A 24,315-nucleotide genomic window follows, 5' to 3' on the forward strand; every position below is an offset into this window, starting at 1 on the left:
TGCACAGACATATACATATATACACATGTGCATAATTCATTCTTGCTGCCTTTATTCATTCCCGTCGCCACCCCATCACACATAAAATGACAACCCCCTCCCCCCGCATATGTGCGAGGTAGCGCTAGGAAAAGACAACAAAGGCCACATTCGTTCACACTCAGTCTCTAACTGTCATGTATAATGCACTGACACCACAGCTCCCTTTCCAAATCCAGGCCCCCACAAAACTTTCCATGGTTTACCCCAGACGCTTCACATGCTCTGGTTCAATCCATTGACAGCATGTCGACCCCAGTATACCACATCGTTACAATTCACTCTGTTTCTTGCACGCCTTTCACCCTCCTGCATGTTCAGGACCCGATCGCTCAAAATCTTTTTCACTCAATCTTTCCACCTCCAATTTGGTCTCCCACTTATACTTGTTTCCTTCACCTCTGACACATATATCCTTTTTGTCAATCTTTCCTCACTCATTCTCTCCATGTGATCAAACCATTTTGTAACACCCTTTTCTGCTCTCTCAACCACACTCTTTTTATTACCACACATCTCCCTTGCCCTTTCACATTACTTACTTGATCAAACCACCTCACACCACATATTGTCCTCAAACATCTCATTCCCAACATATCCAACCTCCTCCGCACAACTCTATCTATAGCCCACGCCTCGCAACCATATAACATTGTTGGTACCACTACTCCTTCAAACATACCCATTTTTGCTTTCTGAGATAATGTTCTTGCCTCCCACACATTTTTCAATGCTCCCAAAACTTTCGACCACTCCCTACCCTGTGACTCACTTCTGTTTCCATGGTTTCATCCACTGCCAAATCCACTCCCAGATATCTAAAACACTTCACTTCCTCCAGTTTTTCTCCGTTCAAACTTACCTCCCAGTTGACTTGCCACTCAACCCTACTGTCCCAATAACCTTGCTCTTATTTGCATCCACTCTCAGCTTTCTTCTTTCACACACTTTACTGAACTCAGTCACCAGCTCATGCAGTTTCTCACCCGAATCAGCCACCAGGGGAGAAACAATACTTCCCACATATTCCCTGCATGTCATAGAAAGCACCTAAAAGAAGAGGGAGCAGGGGGCTGGAAATCCTCCTCTCTCGTTCTTAATTTTCAAAAGGAACAGAGAAGGGAGCCAAGTGAGGATATTCCCTCTATGGCTTAGTTCTCTGTTCTTGACACTACCTTGCTAATGCAGGAAATGGTGAATATGTACGAAAAAAATATATATATAATTTTTTCATACTAGTTCACCATTTCCCATGTTAGCAAAGTAATGCCAGGAACAGACAAAGAAAAGGCCTCACTCACTCAAATCCATTCTGTAGCTGTCATCTATAATGCATCAAAATGAAAGCCCTCATCCATAACTGGGCTCCACAGACCTGAACCTGGTTTCCCTAAGCTGCTTCATATGCCCTGGTCCAGTCCATTGACTGCTAGTAGGTTGACCTTTGTATACCATATCACTCAAATTCACTCTATCTCATGCATAATTTTTACCCTCCAACCTTCCAGCTCCAGCTTGGTCTCAATTTCCCTTGTTCACTCCACTTCTGAAAACATATACTCTTTATCAACCTATCCTCACTTTTTCCCTCCACATGTCCAAACCATTTCAGCACACCCTCTTAAACTCTCTCAACCAAACCCTTCTTATTACCACATCTCTCTCATTCTATCATTACTTACATGATCATCCCTCACACCACATTTTGTTCTCAAATATTTAATTTCCAGCACATCAACCCTTTCCATACATTCTCTTCTACAGCTCATGTCTTGCATCCATACAACATCAATGAGACTATCATAACTTCAATCATCCCTCACGTCATATTTTGCCCTCAAATATTTCATTTCCAGCACACCCGCCCTTTCCATACATTCTCATCTACAGCCTATGCCTCGCATCCATATAACATCAATGAGACTATCATAACTTCAAACATACCTATTTGCCCTTCCAGATAATGACCTCTCTTTCCACACATTCCTTAATGTTCCTCAAATCTTCATCCCTTCATCCACCCTATCATCTCCACCTCCATAGTTCCATTTGTTGCAATGTCCACTCCAAGCTATCTAAAACACTTCACTTCTAATTTTTTTCTCATTCCAACTAACCTGTCTCTCTGCTCAGTTAAACCTAATACCTTTCTTTTATTCACATTCACTTTCTACTTTTTCCTTCCAAACACTTTCCAAAAAAACACAGAACTTGAATTGTGCAGTTTAAGACTCAAATCTGCCACCAGTGCTTTGTCATCAGCAAACAACAGTCAACTCACTTCCGAGGCATCTCATCCCCTAGAGTCTACATAACTGCCCCTCTTTTCAAGACCTGTGCATTTACCTCCCTTACCACACCATCCACAAACAAATCAGACAGCATGGGTGTCATCACACACCCCAACAGCACACTAACCTGCACCTGGAACCACTTATTCTCCTCTATACCTACTCACACACACAGTATACTCTCTTCACAAAAACTTCTCACTCCTGATATCAAACCTCCCTCATCATAAATTTTGAAAACCTTCCACAAAACATTTCTATGAACCCTATCATAACCTTTCTCAAGATCCATAAATGCTACATATAGATACGTCCATTTCTTTAAATATTTCTTACACATTCTTCAAAGCCAACACCTACTTCACACTTCCTCCACCTCTGTGCATGCCATAACCCTCTCAATCACCATTCTCCCTTACAGCTTTCCAGGTACACTTAACAAACTTTTACCTCTTTAATTTGAACACTCACCTTTGTTTCCCTTGCCTTTATAAAATGGCACTGTACATGCATTCTGCCAATCCACAGGCACCTTCATATGACCCATACAGACAATGAAAATTCTTCCTAGCTAATCAACACCAGACACCCCTTTTCTTAAGAAATTCATCTGCAATACCATCCACATTTCATCTCTCACAATGCTTTCACCAGCTCTTCTCTTTTCTCAACACCACTCTCCATGACTCTCTTACTTTGCTACCTCCTCAACCCAAACACCCCACATTTGCCACCCTATCAACGAAAAGACTCAATAAAACTTCAAAGTACTCTCCCCAACTCTTCTTCACCTCGTCACTGCATGTCACCACTTCTCCATTTGCCACATCATCAATATTTCCATGTGTTCTCTTGGTATTCTCACACTATTAACCTTCCAAAACATCATCTTATTCTCTCTGATGTTTGCCATTACTCACTTCCCCAATTCTAATTTTGCCCTCCTTTTCAACCCCAGTACCTTCCCCTTCACCTTTTGCCATGTTTTTTCATACAGCAGTGATTCAGTAGCATTCCTTCTAAATAAGTACTGCCCATACATCACTTTCCTCTTTCTCAAGCAACTTTACTTCATCTTTCCTCCACTCACAACCACTTATCACTTACCCACCTCCCACTTTCTACATGCCACATACTTCTCATACACATGCTTACACTGTTTCCTTAACTTCCCTATCTTTTGTTTTATCTTACCTTTTGCAATTACAGACTCAGTCTCTCCTGGTAATTCTCTGCCTGCATGAAGTTATACTAAGAGTGAAAAGTCACTTATGATGAGTCTGTATCAACAGAGTAGTCTCAATAGAGAACTTCTCACTCTGTAGGAGTTCCCACTTTCCTGCAATGGAAGTAACAAAGGAGCCTCTCCTGAGTTGTCCTAGGTAGCATCAGGACTCTTTTTCAGAAAGAGATGCAGGGTGATTGAAATAAAATGAAATACACACACACATACACATATATCTACATATACATATACTAAAAGGGGAGGGAGCGGGGGGCTGGAAATCCTCCCCTCATTATTTTTTTTTTTTTTTTTTAATTTTCCAAAAGAAGGAACAGAGAAGGGGGCCAGGTGAGAATATTCCCTTAAAGGCCCAGCTCTCTATTCTTAACGCTACCTCGCTAACGCGGGAAATGGCGAATAGTTTGAAAGAAAGAAAATATATATATATATATATATATATATATATTATCCCTGGGGATAGGGGATTAAGAATACTTCCCACGTATTCCCTGCGTGTCGTAGAAGGCGACTAAAAGGGGAGGGAGCGGGGGGCTGGAAATCCTCCCCTCTTGTTTTTTTTTTTTTTAATTTTCCAAAAGAAGGAACTGAGAATTGGGCCAGGTGAGGGTATTCCCTCAAAGGCCCAGTCCTCTGTTCTTAATGCTACCTCGCTAACGTGGGAAATGGCGAATAGTTTAAAAGAAAAGATATATATATATATATATATATATATATATATGCTCTGGATCAGTCCATTACCATCTTGTTGATCCTATATTTCACATGAATCCAGTTCATTCTATCCTATGCATGCCCTTCATTTTCCTGAATGTTTAGGCCCCAGTACCCCAAAGCCTCCTTCAGTCATTCCTTTCATCTCCTTCTAGGTCTCCCTATTCCCATTTGTTTCATCTACTTTTAATATTAAGATCCTCTTAGTCAGTCTTTCTTTGCTCATCTTTGTTATATATATATATATATATATATATATATATATATATATATATATATATATATATATAATATATATATATATATATAATATATATATATATATATTTTTTTTTTTTTATTATACTTTGTCGCTGTCTCCCGCGTTTGTGAGGTAGCGCAAGGAAACAGACGAAAGAAATGGCCCAACCCACCCCCATACACATGTATATACATACGTCCACACACGCAAATATACATACCTACACAGCTTTCCATGGTTTACCCCAGACGCTTCACATGCCTTGATTCAATCCACTGACAGCACGTCAACCCCGGTATACCACATCGCTCCAATTCACTCTATTCCTTGCCCTCCTTTCACCCTCCTGCATGTTCAGGCCCCGATCACACAAAATCTTTTTCACTCCATCTTTCCACCTCCAATTTGGTCTCCCTCTTCTCCTCGTTCCCTCCACCTCCGACACATATATCCTCTTGGTCAATCTTTCCTCACTCATTCTCTCCATGTGCCCAAACCACTTCAAAACACCCTCTTCTGCTCTCTCAACCACGCTCTTTTTATTTCCACACATCTCTCTTACCCTTACGTTACTCACTCGATCAAACCACCTCACACCACACATTGTCCTCAAACATCTCATTTCCAGCACATCCATCCTCCTGCGCACAACTCTATCCATAGCCCAAGCCTCGCAACCATACAACATTGTTGAAACCACTATTCCTTCAAACATACCCATTTTTGCTTTCCGAGATAATGTTCTCGACTTCCACACATTCTTCAAGGCCCCCAGAATTTTCGCCCCCTCCCCCACCCTATGATCCACTTCCGCTTCCATGTTTCCATCCGCTGCCAGATCCACTCCCAGATATCTAAAACACTTCACTTCCTCCAGTTTTTCTCCATTCAAACTCACCTCCCAATTGACTTGACCCTCAACCCTACTGTACCTAATAACCTTGCTCTTATTCACATTTACTCTTAACTTTCTTCTTCCACACACTTTACCAAACTCAGTCACCAGCTTCTGCAGTTTCTCACATGAATCAGCCACCAGCGCTGTATCATCAGCGAACAACAACCGACTCACTTCCCAAGCTCTCTCATCCCCAACAGACTTCATACTTGCCCCTCTTTCCAAAACTCTTGCATTTACCTCCCTAACAACCCCATCCATAAACAAATTAAACAACCATGGAGACATCACACACCCCTGCCGCAAACCTACATTCACTGAGAACCAATCACTTTCCTCTCTTCCTACACGTACACATGCCTTACATCCTCGATAAAAACTTTTCACTGCTTCTAACATATATATATATATATATATATATATATATATATATATATATACATATATGCTTAATATATTCCCTGGGGATAGGGGAGAAAGAATACTTCCCACGTATTCCCTGTGGGTCGTAGAAGGCGACTAAAAGGGAAGGGAGCGGGGGGGGGCTGGAAATCCTCCCCTCTCGTTTTTTTTTTTTTTTAATTTTCCAAAAGAAGGAACAGAGAAGAGGGCCAGGTGAGGATATTCCCTCAAAGGCCCAGTCCTCTGTTCTTAACGCTACCTCGCTATCGCGGGAAATAGCAAATAGTATGAAAAAAAAAAAATATATATATATATATATATATATATATATATATATATATATATATATTATTATATTTTTTTTTATTATACTTTGTCACTGTCTCCCGCGTTTGCGAGGTAGTGCAAGGAAACAGACGAAAGAAATGGCCCAACCCCCCCCATACACATGTATATACATACGTCCAAACACGCAAATATACATACCTACACAGCTTTCCATGGTTTACCCCAGACGCTTCACATGCCTTGATTCAATCCACTGACAGCACGTCAACCCCGGTATACCACATCGCTCCAATTCACTCTATTCCTTGCCCTCCTTTCACCCTCCTGCATGTTCAGGCCGCGATCACACAAAATCTTTTTCACTCCATCTTTCCACCTCCAATTTGGTCTCCCTCTTCTCCTCGTTCCCTCCACCTCCGACACATATATCCTCTTGGTCAATCTTTCCTCACTCATTCTCTCCATGTGCCCAAACCACTTCAAAACACCCTCTTCTGCTCTCTCAACCACGCTCTTTTTATTTCCACACATCTCTCTTACCCTTACGTTACTCACTCGATCAAACCACCTCACACCACACATTGTCCTCAAACATCTCATTTCCAGCACATCCATCCTCCTGCGCACAACTCTATCCATAGCCCACGCCTCGCAACCATACAACATTGTTGGAACCACTATTCCTTCAAACATACCCATTTTTGCTTTCCGAGATAATGTTCTCGACTTCCACACATTCTTCAAGGCCCCCAGAATTTTCGCCCCCTCCCCCACCCTATGATCCACTTCCGCTTCCATGGTTCCATCCACTGCCAGATCCACTCCCAGATATCTAAAACACTTCACTTCCTCCAGTTTTTCTCCATTCAAACTCACCTCCCAATTGACTTGACCCTCAACCCTACTGTACCTAATAACCTTGCTCTTATTCACATTTACTCTTAACTTTCTTCTTTCACACACTTTACCAAACTCAGTCACCAGCTTCTGCAGTTTCTCACATGAATCAGCCACAAGTGCTGTATCATCAGCGAACAACAACTGACTCACTTCCCAAGCTCTCTCATCCACAACAGACTTCATACTTGCCCCTCTTTCCAAAACTCTTGCATTTACCTCCCTAACAACCCCATCCATAAACAAATTAAACAACCATGGAGACATCACACACCCCTGCCGCAAACCTACATTCACTGAGAACCAATCACTTTCCTCTCTTCCTACACGTACAAATGCCTTACATACTCGAAAAAAACTTTTCACTGCTTCTAACAACTTGCCTCCCACACCATATATTCTTAATACCTTCCACAGAGCATCTCTATCAACTCTATCATATGCCTTCTCCAGATCCATAAATGCTACATACAAATCCATTTGCTTTTCTAAGTATTTTTCACATACATTCTTCAAAGCAAACACCTGATCCACACATCCTGAGGGTCAAGTCAATTGGGAGGTAAGCTTGGATGGAGAAAAACTGGAGGAAGTAAATTGTTTTAGATATCTGGGAGTAGATCTGGCAGCGGATGGAACCATGGAAGCGGAAGTGGATCATAGGGTAGGGGAGGGGGCGAAAATCCTGGAAGCCTTAAAGAATGTGTGGAAGTCGAGAACATTATCTCGGAAAGCAAAAATGGGTATGTTTGAAGGAATAGTGGTTCCAACAATGTTGTATGGTTGCGAGGCGTGGGCTATGGATAGAGTTGTGTGCAGGAGGGTGGATGTGCTGGAAATGAGATGTTTGAGGACAATGTGTGGTGTGAGGTGGTTTGATCGATTAAGTAACGCAAGGGTAACAGAGATGTGTGGAAATAAAAAGAGCGTGGTTGAGAGAGCAGAAGAGGGTGTTTTGAAATGGTTTGGGCACATGGAGAGAATGAGTGAGGAAAGATTGACCAAGAGGATATATGTGTCAGAGGTGGAGGGAACGAGGAGAAGTGGGAGACCAAATTGGAGGTGGAAAGATGGAGTGAAAAAGATTTTGTGTGATCGGGACCTGAACATGCAGGAGGGTGAAAGGAGGGCAAGGAATAGAGTGAATTGGATCGATGTGGTATACCGGGGTTGACGTGCTGTCAGTGGATTGAATCAGGGCATGTGAAGCGTCTGGGATAAACCATGGAAAGCTGTGTAGGTATGTATATTTGCGTGTGTGGACGTGTATGTATATACATGTGTATGGGGGTGGGTTGGGCCATTTCTTTCTTCTGTTTCCTTGTGCTACCTCGCAAACGCGGGAGACAGCGACAAAGCAAAAAAAAAAAACGAATATATATATATATATATATATATATATATATATATATTTTTTTTTTTTTATACTTTGTCGCTGTCTCCCGCGTTTGCGAGGTAGCGCAAGGAAACAGACGAAAGAAATGGCCCAACCCCCCCATGCACATGTATATACATACGTCCACACACGCAAATATACATACCTACACAGCTTTCCATGGTTTACCCCAGACGCTTCACATGCCTTGATTCAATCCACTGACAGCACGTCAACCCCGGTATACCACATCGCTCCAATTCACTCTATTCCTTGCCCTCCTTTCACCCTCCTGCATGTTCAGGCCCCGATCACACAAAATCTTTTTCACTCCATCTTTCCACCTCCAATTTGGTCTCCCTCTTCTCCTTGCTCCCTCCACCTCCGACACATATATCCTCTTGGTCAATCTTTCCTCACTCATTCTCTCCATGTGACCAAACCATTTCAAAACACCCTCTTCTGCTCTCTCAACCACGCTCTTTTTATTTCCACACATCTCTCTTATCCTTACGTTACTTACTCGATCAAACCACCTCACACCACACATTGTCCTCAAACATCTCATTTCCAGCACATCCATCCTCCTGCGCACAACTCTATCCATAGTCCACGCCTCGCAACCATACAACATTGTTGGAACCACTATTCCTTCAAACATACCCATTTTTGCTTTCCAAGATAATGTTCTCGACTTCCACACATTCTTCAAGGCCCCCAGAATTTTCGCCCCCTCCCCCACCCTATGATCCACTTCCGCTTCCATGGTTCCATCCGCTGCCAGATCCACTCCCAGATATCTAAAACACTTTACTTCCTCCAGTTTTTCTCCATTCAAACTCACCTCCCAATTGACTTGACCCTGAACCCTACTGTACCTAATAACCTTGCTCTTATTCACATTTACTCTTAACTTTCTTCTTTCACACACTTTACCAAACTCAGTCACCAGCTTCCGCAGTTTCTCACATGAATCAGCCACCAGCGCTGTATCATCAGTGAACAGCAACTGACTCACTTCCCAAGCTCTCTCATTCCCAACAGACTTCATCCTTGCCCCTCTTTCCAAAACTCTTGCATTCACCTCCCTAACAACCCCATCCATAAACAAATTAAACAACCATGGAGACATCACACACCCCTGCCGCAAACCTACATTCACTGAGAACCAATCACTTTCCTCTCTTCCTACACGTACATATGCCTTACATCCTCGATAAAAACTTTTCACTGCTTCTAACAACTTGCCTCCCACACCATATATTCTTAATACCTTCTTATATATATATATATATATATATATATATATATATATATATATATATATATATATATATTCCCTGGGGATAGGGGAGAAAGAATACTTCCCACGTATTCCCTGCGTGTCGTAGAAGGCGACTAAAAGGGAAGGGAGTGGGGGGCTGGAAATCCTCCCCTCTCGTTTTTTTTTTTTTCCAAAAGAAGGAACAGAGAAGAGGTCCAGGTGAGGATATTCCCTCAAAGGCCCAATCCTCTGTTCTTAACGCTACCTCGCTATCGCGGGAAATAGCGAATAGTATGAAAAAAAAATATATATATATATATATATATATATATATATATATATATATATATATATATATATATATATATATATATATTTTTTTTTTTTTTCCCAAAAGAAGGAACAGAGAATTGGGCCAGGTGAGGGTATTCCCTCAAAGGCCCAGTCCTCTGTTCTTAACGCTACCTCGCTAATGCGGGAAATGGCAAATAGTTTGAAAGAAAGAAAAAGATATGTACATGTCGGAAGAGAGGAAAGTGATTGGTTCTCAGTGAATGTAGGTTTGCGGCAGGGGTGTGTGATGTCTCCATGGTTGTTTAATTTGTTTATGGATGGGTTGTCAGGGAGGTGAATGCAAGAGCTCTGGAAAGAGGGGCAAGTATGCAGTCTGTTCGGGATGAGAGAGCTTGGGAAGTGAGTCAGTTGTTGTTCGCTGATGATACAGCGCTGGTGGCTGATTCATGTGAGAAACTGCAGAAGCCGGTGACTGAGTTTGGTAAAGTGTGTGAAAGAAGAAAGTTGAGAGCAAATGTGAATAAGAGCAAGGTTATTAGGTAGAGTAGGGTTGAGGGTCAAGTCAATTGGGAGGCAAGTTTGAATGGAGAAAAACTGGAGGAAGTGAAGTGTTTTAGATATCTGGGAGTGGATTTGGCAGTGGATGGAAACATGGAAGCGGAAGTGAAGCATAGGGTGGGGGAGGGGGCAAAAATTCTGGGAGCCTTGAAGAATGTGTGGAAGTCGAGAACATTATCTCGGAAAGCAAAAATGGGTATGTTTGAGGGAATAGTGGTTCCAACAATGTTGTATGGTTGCAAGGAGTGGGCTATGGATAGAGTTGTATGCAGGAGGGTGGATGTGCAGGAAATGAGATGTTTGAGGACAATACGTGGTGTGAGGTGGTGTGATCGAGTAAGTAATAATAGGGTAAGAGAGATGTGTGGTAATAAAAAGAGTGTGGTTGAGAGAGCAGAAGAGGGTGTTTTGAAATGGTTTGGTCACATGGAGAGAATGAGTGAGGAAAGATTGACCAAGAGGATATATGTGTCAGAGGTGGAGGGAGCGAGGAGTAGTGGGAGACCAAATTGGAGGTGGAAAGATGGAGTGACAATGATTTTGAGTGATAGGGGCCTGAACATGCAGGAGGGTGAAAGGAGTGCAAGGAAGGGAGTGAATTGGAACAATGTGGTATACCGGAGTCGACGTGCTGTCAATGGATTGAACCAGGGCATGTGAAGCGTCTGGGGTAAACCATGGAAAGTTCCATGGGGCCTGGATGTGGAAAGGGAGCAATGGTTTTGGTGCATTATTACATGACAGCTAGAGACTGAGTGTGAACGAATGGGGCCTTTGTTGTCTTTTCCTAGTGCTACCTCACACACATGAGGGGGGAGGGGGTTGTTACTTCATGTGTGGCGGGGTGGCGATGGGAATGAATAAAGGCAGACAGCATGAATTCTGTACATGTGTATATATGTATATGTCTGTGTGTGTATATATATGTATACGTTGAGATGTATAGGTATGTATATTTGCGTGTGTGGACGTGTATGTATATACAGGTGTATGTGGGTGGGTTGGGCCATTCTTTCGTCTGTTTCCTTGTGCTAACTTGCTAACGCGGGAGACAGCGACAAAGCAAAATAAAAAATATAATATTTATATATATATATATATATATATATATATATATATATATATATATATATATATATATATATACACACATATATACTTCACATGCCCTGGGGATAGGGGAGAAAGAATACTTCCCATGTGTTCCCTGCATATCGTAAAAGGCAACTATAAGGGGAGAGAGAGGGGGGCGGGAAATCCCCCCCTTCAATCTTTTATTTTTCCAGAGGAACAGAGGGGGGGGGGGGCAAGTGAGGATTTTCCCTCTTACACTCAGTCTTTTGTTCTTAATGCTACCTTGTTAAAGCAGGAAACGGCGAATATGTACGAAAAAAAAATATATATATATATATATATATATATATATATATATATTGCCCCAAGGGGAGGAGGAACGGCTGGGGTGACTACAGATCTACTGCTGTAACCAGGATTCAAATTTATGTGGATTCGACCCGTGCAGCCCATGAATCTGTCATGGTCAGCTAGATTAATCTCTATACTACTAATATATATATATATATATATATATATATATATATATATATATATATATATATATATATATATATATACATATATATATATACAGTGGTTGAGCAGCCCTAATCCAAAAGTCCAAAATACAAAATGTTCCAAAATCCGAATTTCTTTGAGCGGCAAAATGATGTTAAGTGAAAAATTCCACTCCTGAACCTCACTTGCCCATGCTGGGCTATGATGCTCTTTTGGCGCCAGTTTGTTACAAACCATTGTCACAGCCAGACCTACGTATTTTACTCACTGTGTTTTTTGTTTATTCTCTGCTCTGATACAAAGATATTGTTGAAAAGTAAAAAAGGCCTGCAGATAATGAGGTTCCAGTTGTTCATTCACTGACTGACAGTGAAATAGCTAAAATAGTCCTGAATCAAGGTGATCGTGATAAGATACATTGAAGATGACTTTGTTAACGCTGCTGAAAAAGTGCCTAGAGACAACATGGTGAAAATGTGTGATGAACTTATTGAATTACTAGAACTGCGTGCATTCATAAAAGAACAAGACATCATGTCAGTTAATAAAATCAATGAGAGACTTCTATGGCGAAAACCATTGTTAATCTCGCAGATAACTCTGGAGGAAGCATTTAAAAAAACTGAGGTTGTAACACCTTAGCTTTCTGATGGTTCAGTGTTACACAAACTATATTTCATGTGCAAAATTATGAAAAATATTGTATAAATTACCTTTAGGCTTTGTGTACAAAATGTATATGAAATGAATGGATTTCGTGTTTAGACTTGTGTCCCATCCCCAAGATATCTCATTATTTATCATTGATCATGACAAATGTGGAAAACAGGATGGGATGGAAACAAATGGGTTAGAGGTGAGACATAACTCAATGTTTTGAATGTTTAACGGTCTTCCTCAGGAGATACTGATTCCAGCATTTGGTGGGACCATATTCCCCAACAAGTGATGGTCACCCAGTCATATGCCTTTCTGATTGAATTGCTTGTCCTGCTACCTCCACTCGCTCACAGATATCTCCTCTGCCTGAAATGAGCAGCAGATGAAACCAGACCCTGTGTTAATGTTGTCTTTGGAAGTGATGTATGCCACTTCTAATGTCTTTCTATTTGTTTGCTTTGGCCCTCTTGCAGTTTTCTCATCTTGTTTACATCATGATGAGACTTGGACGATGTAAACAAAGTGGAACTCGTCGCTGCAAATCCATGTAGTGGGACGAGGTGAGAACACTGCACAAGGGCCTAAGCAAACAAATAAGAAAGACATTAGGAGTGGCTTACATTGCTACCAAAGACAATGTTAAAACAAGGTCTGGGTTCATCTGTTGTTCCTGTCAGGCAGTGGAGATCACTGTGAACAAGTGGAGACAGCAAGACAAGTGATCCAATCAGAAAGTGACACGACAAGGAGTCCAACTGGATGACCATCACTTGCTGGGAATATGGCTCCACCTAATGCTGGAATCAGTATCTCCTGAGGAAGACCGTTGAATGGTCGAAATGTTATGAAATATCTCAGCTCTAACCAGCTTGTTTCCATACCATCCTGTATGCCATAACTCATTATATGTATAGAAATAATTCAAAATCAAAAATCCGAAACACTTCTGGTCCTAGGTATTTCGGATGAGGGATACTCAACCCTTATATATATATATATATATATATATATATATATATATATATATATATATATATATATATATATATATATATTGTATCATTACTATAGGAATATTTAACAAGGGACAGAAATGGGGGAGGGGGAGGGAAGGCAACATACATACATACTACTTTCTCAAACACATTTCCCTCAAGTTCAGTATTCTTACATTCACTACAGGATGGAGAATATAACAAGAGATGTTAACAGTTTTACATTTTGAAATCTAACTGTATTACTTGAAAAGAATAAGAACTTAGAGATAAGGAATATGAACATTACAAAATCTTAAACTCCATTTTTATCTAGGTTGATTGGTTTCATTAAAACAATGTTTACAGTACAATGACTGTATGTATATGTAGGAAAAATAAAGTGTCAGTTTTAAAAGTAAGAATAAATTCATGTGAAGGAGACAGAGGGAATTATTCAAACACAAACTGAGTCACTCAACATTACATGAATGCACATAACACATTATAGATATCAATGCATCCACACAGTGGAAATCAGAAGAAAATGAGAAATATCAACTCACTTGAAAGAAAATGAGATGAGAGAAACAGCCACGACCAACAGATCTAAACCGTTGAAGGCAGAACGAAGGAAGGCCCCTTTATGTAAGATGAACCCATACGCCACAACTTTCAAGAAGATTTCTACCGTAAACACCGATGTGAAGAAGATGTCGAAGTAGTTCAAGATCTGAAAATAAACTACTAAGTTGTGCACAGATAATTTCTCCTAAGCAGAGTACATAAAGATGGCCTGCTAAACTTATTCAAAAATATTCAAACCGAAAGGTGAGACCACTGCACAGAGGTAGTATTAAGGCTTCATAACTCATAAAGCAGGATTTGATCCTACAGCTATGCAGAGTTAGCTAGATACATCTTGTTATAATGTAATTAGGATTTGTTTTCCTATTATATTTCAGCCTTGGACTGCCTAACAACTTCACTTATTATAATCAAACAGTAAAGTAAATGTCAAACGCTATGCTTCATATAAATATAAAACCATCCTTCTTAAAATATCAGCAATGCTGCTTCCTGTGGGGCGGGGTAGCGCCAGGAATGGATGAAGGCAAGCAAGTATGAATACATACATGCATATATATGTCTGTGTGTGTGTTTGTATACGTATGTATATGTCGATATGTATATGTGCATATATGGGCGTTTATGTATGTATATGCGTATATGAGTGGATGGGCCATTCTTTGTCTGTTTCTTGGCACTACCTTGCTGATGCAGGAAACAGCAATTATGTATAACAGTATGAAGTCTGTTGTGGATGAGAGAGCTTGGTAAGTGAGTCAGTTGTTGTTCGCTGATGATACAGCACTGGTGGCTGATTCATGTGAGAAACTGCATAAGCTGGTGACTGAGTTCGGTAAAGTGTGAGAAAGAAGAAAGTTAAGAGTAAATGTGAATAAGAGCAAGGTTATTAGGTACAGTAGGGTTGAGGGTCAAGTCAATTGGGAGGTAAGTTTGAATGGAGAAAAACTGAGGAAGTAAAGTGTTTTAGATATCTGGGAGTGGATCTGGCAGCGGATGGAACCATGGAAGCGGAAGTGAATCATAGGGTGGGGGAGGGGGCGAAAATTCTGGGAGCATTGAAGAATGTGTGGAAGTCGAGAACATTATCTCGGAAAGCAAAAATGGGTATGTTTGAAGGAATAGTGGTTCCAACAATGTTGTATGGTTGCGAGGCGTGGGCTATGGATAGAGTTGTGTGCAGGAGGGTGGATGTGCTGGAAATGAGATGTTTGAGGACAATGTGTGGTGTGAGGTGGTTTGATCGAGTAAGTAATGTAAGGGTAAGAGAGATGTGTGGAAATAAAAAGAGCGTGGTTGAGAGAGCAGAAGAGGGTGTTTTGAAATGGTTTGGGCACATGGAGAGAATGAGTGAGGAAAGATTGACCAAGAGGATATATGTGTCGGAGGTAGAGGGAACGAGGAGAAGTGGGAGACCAAATTGGAGGTGGAAAGATGGAGTGAAAAAGATTTTGAGTGATCGGGGCCTGAACATGCTGGAGGGTGAAAGGCGGGCAAGGAATTGAGTGAATTGGATCGATGTGGTATACCGGGGTTGACGTGCTGTCGGTGGATTGAATCAGGGCATGTGGAGCGTCTGGGGTGAGCCATGGAGGGTTGTGTGGGGCCTGGATGTGGCAGGGGAGCTGTGGTTTCGGGCATTATTGCATGACAGCTGGAGACTGAGTGTAAACGAATGGGGCCTTTGTTGTCTTTTCCTAGCGCTACCTCGCACACATGAGGGGGGAGGGAAATGGTATTCCATGTGTGGCGAGGTGGCGATGGGAATGAATAAAGGCAGACAGTGTGAATTGTGTGCATGGGTATATATGTATGTGTCTGTGTGCGTATATATATGTGTACATTGAGATGTATAGGTGTGTATATTTACGTGTGTGGACGTGTGTGTATATACATGTGTATGGGGGTGGGTTGGGCCATTTCTTTCTTCTATTTCCTTGCGCTACCTCGCAAATGCGGGAGACAGCGACAAAACAAAATAATAATAATAATAATAATAATAATAATAATAATATATATATATATATATATATATATATATATATATATATATATATATATATATATATATATATATATATATAGTGTACATATAAAAATATCTATAAAGCTACTACATAATAAATGGACATGATGGGCTATGAAGGATAAGAACAATCTTCCTTGGTTAGCAGATTGGTTGCCCTTGTGTTTAAAAGAGAGCACTCCTGTGGTAAAAGCTGCCTGTTTCCCAAAGAGTTCTTGAGTGGATAAATTCTGGGAGGAACACCTCTTTGCGGTCTGCTAAGCACTGTCAGTATTCATTAATGCACCCAAATTATCAATTTCTTTCACATTTTTTTGTCTCATAATATAATGCTTCAATTATGTGTTGAATAAATCTGTTCTTCCTAACAGGGGTTAGTCACTGAGGAAGGAAAATGAGCCTCTAATTCTCTTTGGAATCAACAAGTAAAATCACAAAAATAACCTGTGGTTAATCTCATCACCTATCCCCGAGATCAGGACCACCCTGCTTGAACCACTGGCTACCAACATATAAAGAAACAATGCTGGATTCACAAGCTTATATCAAAACACATTGAACACACCCAATCTATTAAATTCTCCACCGTGCATTCACATCAGCATCTACCTCTGGTTTGTCTCATGATTTCATTCCCTCTTTTCCTCTGTCTACAACTTTTGTTACAACTTCTCTACAAATTACATACTCATATATACGAAAGACCTACATGATCCAAAGGTGTTACTAGACTCTTTCTTCTTGTGGTTACACTGTGTGAGAGAAGTTACCTCCAGCAAGGGTGCATCACCATCAATGGGCAAAGAGAAATGGAGTCCTGTTCGAAACCCTCATGCTCTAAAGGAGCACATAATTTCTCTACTCCTGAGTGGAATGTACCCTTAAAGCTTCTTGAGCCCCCATACCAAGCAGAGGTCTCAATCCCTCTAGTCATCCACCCTGTCAAAAGCAAACATGACAAAACTGCAAATCACACATAACAAGGCTCTCAAAATAAACACTGACTGCCTCACAACCACAACCACAGAATATTTGTACAATGAAACTATACAAATGACCAATATAATTTCATTTAATTATGCTTGGCACCCACTTCTTCACAAAAGCCCTAGACCTCTCCCATCCTAACCAATCCACAACCAACAAAAGAAACATAATACCCACCCATACTTCACCTTTCAGCAATATGTACTCCCAAATCCCCCTCCCTTTCCCAGCAAATGTGACATGGACTAAGCCCATACATACAGTAATGACTCAACAAGCACTAAACAACCACCTGCCCTAACCAGACTTACATCCCACCTCACACGCTATACATCTGTCTGATACTACACTCCCTAGGTACATATGAGTGACACTCTTATTTAAGTCCTACACATCACCCATCTCTACAACAATACAAAAATAGATTCAACAGATAACAAAACCCATTATGCCCAAGATGCAACTTGTGTACTGAAGACAAGGAACACTTGCTCTTTTACTTTTCTGCACTCACCTCACACAGACAAATACACATCATCACACTTATTGACCTGCGGTCCCACCCAATGGATGTGGCCAGCTTCCAGTGTGCTATGGGAGCTCCACAGAAGTAGATCCTGGGAAAGGAAAATAATGTACATATAAAGCATTGTCTTCTTATTTCTTTTGTTTTTATCCTTTTGTACAAACTAGCATAATATTTGCAAGAATTTTTACTTAAGTGTATTTTCATCCTGTGAATCATGTTCAGAGCATGTTTCTTTCTTTTGAAACATTTTGCTCTATATTTTGAGGGGGTTGATAAATCATTATTACAAGATGTTACTTCTTAACAAAAGGAAGTGAAAATAAAAAATATTATGCATGATACATCTCTAAAAAAAAATCAACAATTAGTAATTGAATGTGACTAAGTGGTGAATGAATACACAACAGAAAAATCAAAAAGGAAACCAAACTCAAAAGATGAGATAGATGTGTGGTAACCATATGGAACCAAACAATTTCTTTGAGAAAGTAACTTGAGAAATGGAATTCCAGTCAAAATAATGAACACTATTATGGGTGTTTCTTTGGAATCTGTAATGTGAGGTTATATATAGGTCGAGATTTGTAAATCTGAACTTCTAAAAACTGATAGCTTCAGCACAATTATGAGAAAGTTGGATCACAGTTTCTAGAACTGACTGCTTTGTACTAAACAGCATTTTCTTTTGAGTGAAAACATGTCTACAAGTAACAGGAAACAATAAAAGTCAGTAATGAATAAATAAAACATGGTAAGCAATCAGGTAAGTTATCAAAATGTACTTTACTTGAGGGTTACCTAACTTATAGCAGCTTGCACACAATTATCACATGATGCTGATTTGAACAGTGAGGTAGTGTCAAGAACAGAAGACTGACCCTTAGAGGGGAAAAGTCTTCACTTGGCCTGTGTCTCAGTTCCATCTTTTGGAAAAGTAAAACTGAAGGGAAGGGCTCCCATCCCTCCCTGCTCCCACCCCTTGTAGTCACCTTCTACAACACACAGGGAATATGTGGGATGTACCTTTTCTCCCCTATCCCTAAGGATATATATATTAGTGTAAGGTCGGAGCAGGTTTTCTCTAAAGCACATTGAACTGACCTGACCTCAACTCCATATCTGAACAATGATGGTCTTGCTTGGCCCAACTTAGTGTATCCAGTGATTGACTTTCTAAATTCCTACCTCGTTTATTAATGTTCTTCTTTTCCTCAACTATTCCTAATAATGCCTTTGTGAAGGTGAAAGCTCAATTGAAATAAAATGGATAATTTTGAACAACTTGTGTTTGAGCACCCCCATAACAGTAGAATAATACTGAGAAAATAAGAGAGCATAGGAAAGGAGATTAATAACTCTAAATATGCTGTCATATTCAATTATATGCGCAAGGAATAGAGAGAAATGGAACGATATGGTAAACTGGGGTCAAAATGCTGTCAATGGACTGAACTGGGCCATTTGAAATATCTGGGTTAAACCATGGAAATGTTTGTGGGGCCTGGATGTGGAGAGGGAGTTATGGTTTCATTTCATTACACATGACAGCTAGAGACTGAGTGTGAAAAAATGTGGCCTTTTTTGTCTGTTTTCCTGGAGCTACCTCGCTAATGCAGGGGGTAGAATAATACTGAGAAAATCAGAGAGCAGAAGAAAGATGATTAACAACTCTAAATATGCTGTCATATTTAATTCTATGCTCAAGGAATAGAGTGAGATGGAACGATGTGGTATACTGGGTTTCCTGTGCTGTCAAAGGACTGAAACAGGGCATGTGAAACTTCTGGGGTAAACCATAGAAAGTTGGTGGGACCATATGTGGATAGAGAGCTATGGTTTCAGTGCATTACACATGACAGCGAGAGACTGAGTGTGAACGAATGTGGTCTTTTTTGTTTGTTTTCCCAGCACTATCTCGATGAAGAAGGGGGTTGCAATGCTGTTTCCCGGCCCTTCCTCGCTGATGCAGGAAACAGCGATTAAGTATGATAAAATATATATGTAATATACCTGTGAATAGGGGGGAAAGAATACTTCCCACATATTTCCTGTGTGTCGAAGGAGGGGAGAGAGTGGGAAAATGGAAATCCTCCCCTTCCGTTTTCTAATTTTCCAAAAGAAGAAACAGAAAAGGAGGCCAAGTGAAGATATTCTCTCTATGACTCAGTCATCTTTTCTTAACGCTACCTTACTAATGCAGGAAATGGTGAATGTGTATGAATATATATATATATATATATATATATATATATATATATATATATATATATATATATATATATATATATATATATGTATATATATATATATATATATATATATATATATATATATATATATATATATATATATATATATATATACATATATATATATATATATATATATATATATATATATATATATATATATATATATATATATATATATATATTTCTTTCTTTCAAACTAATCGCCATTTCCCGCATTAGCAAGGTAGCGTTAAGAACAGAGGACTGGGCCTCTGAGGGAATATCCTCACCTGGCCCCCTTCTCTGTTCCTTCTTTTGGAAAATTAGAAAAAAAAAACAAGAAGGGAGGACTTCCAGCCCCCCACTCTCTCCCCTTTTAGTCGCCTTCTAAGACACACGGAATACGTGGGAAGTATTCTTTCTCCCCTATCCCCAGGGATAGTTTGAATGGAGAAAAACTGGAGGAAGTAAAGTGTTTTAGATATCTGAGAGTGGACCTGGCAGCGGATGGAACCATGAAAGCGGAAGTGAATCATAGGGTGGGGGAGGGGGCGTAAATCCTGGGAGCCTTGAAGAATGTGTGGAAGTTGAGAACATTATCTCAGAAAGCAAAAATGGGTATGTTTGAAGGAATAGTGGTTCCAACAATGTTGTATGGTTGCGAGGCATGGGCTATGGATAGAGTTGTGCGCAGGAGGGTGGATGTGCTGGAAATGAGATGTTTGAGGACAATATGTGGTGTGAGGTGGTTTGATCGAGTAAGTAATGTAAGGGTAAGAGAGATGTGTGGAAATAAGAAGAGCGTGGTTGAAAGAGCAGAAGAGGGTGATTTGAAATGGTTTGGGCACATGGAGAGAATGAGTGAGGAAAGATTGACAAAGAGGATATATGTGTCGGAGGTGGAGGGAATGAGGAGAAGTGGGAGACCAAATTGGAGGTGGAAAGATGGAGTGAAAAAGATTTTGAGTGATTGGGGCCTGAACATGCAGGAGGGTGAAAGGCGGGCAAGGAATAGAGTGAATTGGATCGATGTGGTATACCGGGATCGATGTGCTGTCAATGGATTGAATCAGGGCATGTGAAGCATCTGGGGTAAACCATGGAAAGTTGTGTGGGGCCTGGATGTGGAAAGGGAGCTGTGGTTTCAGGCATTATTGCATGACAGCTAAAGACTGAGTGTGAACGAATGGGGCCTTTGTTGTCTTTTCCTAGTGCTACCTCGCACATATGAGGGGGGAGGGGGATGTTATTCCATGTGTGGCGAGGTGGCGATGGGAATGAATAAAGGCAGACAGTATGAACTGTGTGCATGCGTATATATGTATATGTCTGTGTGTGCATATATATGTGTACATTGAGATGTATGGGTATGTATATTTGCATGTGGGGACGTGTCTGTATATACATGTGTATAGGGGTGGGTTGGGCCATTTCTTTCGTCTGTTTCCTTGCACTACCTCGCAAACGCGGGAGACAGCGACAAAGCAAAATAATAATAAATAAATAAATAAATATATATATATATATATATATATATATATATATATATATATATATATATATATATATATATATATATGGAGGGAGGTAAATAAAAAGCGTAAGACAAGAGAACAAATGGGAACATCGGTGAAGGGGGTTAATGGGGAGGTAATAACAAGTAGTGGTGATGTGAGAAGGAGATGGAGTGAGTATTTTGAAGGTTTGTTGAATGTGTTAGGTGGTAGAATGGCAGATATAGGGTGTTTTGGTTGAGGTGGTGTGTGAAGTGAGAGGGTTAGGGAGATTGATTCGGTAAACAGAGAAGAGGTAGTAAAAGCTTTGCGGAAGATGAAAGCCAGCAAGGTGTTGGGTTTGGATGGTATTGCAGTGGAATCTATTAAAAAATGGGGTGACTGTGTTGTTGACTGGTTGGTAAAGATATTCAATGTATGTATGGCTCTTGGTGAAGTGCCTGAGGATTGGCAGAATGCATGTATAGTGCCACTGTGCGAAGGCAGAGGGGATAAAGGTGAGTGTTCAAATTACAGAGGTATATGTTTGTTGAGTATTCCTGGTAAATTATATGGGAGGGTATTGATTGAGATGGTGAAGGCAGGTACAGAGCATCAGATTGGGGAAGAGCAGTGTGGTTTCAGAAGTGGTAGAGGATGTGTGGATCAGGTGTTTGCTTTGAAGAATGTATGTGAGAAATACTTAGAAAAACAAATGGATTTGTATGTATCATTTATGAATCTGGAGAAGGTATATGATAGAACTGATAAAGATGCTCTGTGGAAGGTATTAAGAGTATATGGTGTGTGAGGCAAGTTGCTAGAAGCAGTGAAAAGATTTTATCGAGGATGTAAGGCATGTGTACGAGGAGGAAGAGAGGAAAGTGATTGGTTCTCAGTGAATGTCAGTTTGCAGCAGGGATGCGTGATGTCTCCATGGTTGTTTAATTTGTTTATGGATGGGGTTGTTAGGGAGGTGAATGCAAGAGTTTTGGAGAAAGAGGTAAGTATGCAGTCTGTTGTGGATGAGAGGGCTTGGGAAGTGAGTCAGTTCTTGTTCGCTGATGATACAGCACTGGTGGCTGAATCGGGTGAGAAACTGCAGAAGCAAGTGACCGAGTTTGGTATAGTGTGTGAAAGAAGAAAGCTGAGAGTAAATTTGAATAAGAGCAAGGTATTAGGTAGAGTAGAGTTGAGGGACAAGTCAGTTGGGAGGTAAGTTTGAATGGATAAAAACTGGAGGAAGTGAAGTGTTTTAGATATCTGGGAGTGTTTTTGGCAGCGGATGGAACCATGGAAGTGGAAGTGAATCATAGGGTGGGGGAGGGGGTGAAAGTTCTGGGAGAGTTGAAGAATGTGTGGAAGGCGAGAACATTATCTCGGAAAGCAAAAATGGGTATATTTGAAGGAATAGTGGTTCCGATAATGTTATATGGTTGCAAGGCACGGGCTATAGATAAGGTTGTGCAGAGGAGGGTGGAGGTGTTGGAAATGAGATGTTTGAGGATAATATGTACTGTGAGGTGGTTTGATCGAGTAAGTAATGAAAGGGTAAGAGAGATGTGTGGTAATAAAAAGAGTGTGGTTGAGAGAGCAGAAGAGGGTGTATTGAAATGGTATGATCACATGGAAAGAATGAGTCAGAAAAGATTGACAGAGGATATATGTGTCAGAGGTGGAGGGAACGAGAAGTGAGAGACCAAATTGGAGGTGGAAGGATGGAGTGAAAAAGATTTTGAGTGATCGGGGCCTGAACATGCAGGTGGGTGAAAGGCATGCAAGGAATAGAGTGAACGGGAATGATGTGGTATTCCAGGGTCGACATGCTGGCAATTGATTGAACCAGGGCATGTGAAATGTTGGGGTAAACCATGGAAAGATTTGTGGGGCGCGGATGTGGAAAGGGATCTGTGGTTTTGGTGCATTATACGTGACAGCTAGAGACTGAGTGTGAAAGAATTTGGCCTTTGTTGTCTTTTCCTAGCGCTACCTCGCATGCGTGCGGGGGAAAGGGGGGTTGTCATTTCATGTGAGGTGGGGTGGCGAGGGGAATGAATACAGGCAGCAAATGTGAATTGTGTACATGTGTATATATGTATATGTCTGTATATGTATGTATATGTTGAAATGTGGACATGTACGTATATGCGTGTGTATGTGGGTGGGTTGGGCCATTCTTTCGTTTGTTTCCTTGCGATACCTCGCTGACGCGGGAGACGGTGACAAAGTATAATAAAAAAATATATATATATTCCCATGAGTCCACAAGAAAAATGAAACATGATAAGTTTTCAAGTGCCATTTTGTGTAATAATCACATCATCAGAGGAGACACGAGAGAAATATAACAGTCAGTTGATAAACAACAAAGAGTCACAGCTAGGACGCCATTTGGCCAAATGGCCAAATAGCATCCTAGAGTTGTGCGGAGAAGGGTGGATGTGCTGGAAATGAGATGTTTGAGGACAATATGTGGTGTGATGTGGTTTAACTAAGTAATAATAGGGTAAGAGAGATGTGTGGTAATAAAAAGAGTGTGGTTGAGATAGCAGAAGAGGGTGTTTTGAAATGGTTTGGTCATATGGACAGAATGAGTGAGGAAAGATTGACCAAGAGTATATATGTGTCAGAGGTGGAGGGAACGAGAGGTGGGAGACCAAATCGGAGGTGGAAAGATGGAGTGAAAAAGATTTTGAGTGATTGGGGCCTGAACATGCAGGAGGGTGAAAGGAGTGCAAGGAATAGAGT

General features: G+C 40.7%; 1 protein-coding gene across 45 annotated transcripts in view; it reads right to left on the reverse strand.

The window, feature by feature from the left end:
- Positions 1 to 24,315, reverse strand: part of LOC139767191 (muscle calcium channel subunit alpha-1-like) — a 1,449,841-nt gene that overhangs the window by 519,478 nt on the left and 906,048 nt on the right. For all 45 annotated transcript variants that reach the window (XR_011717010.1, XM_071696301.1, XM_071696297.1 and 42 more), the window contains one exon: positions 14,280 to 14,446. Coding sequence is in view for 44 of the 45 variants with exons in the window: in XM_071696301.1 (XP_071552402.1) it covers positions 14,280 to 14,446 (167 nt within the window). In the remaining variant the exon portion in view is untranslated. The remainder of the gene's footprint in view (positions 1 to 14,279; positions 14,447 to 24,315) is intronic.

This window comes from Panulirus ornatus, chromosome 59, assembly GCF_036320965.1.
Source record: "Panulirus ornatus isolate Po-2019 chromosome 59, ASM3632096v1, whole genome shotgun sequence".
NCBI classification, from domain to species: Eukaryota; Metazoa; Arthropoda; class Malacostraca; order Decapoda; family Palinuridae; genus Panulirus; species Panulirus ornatus.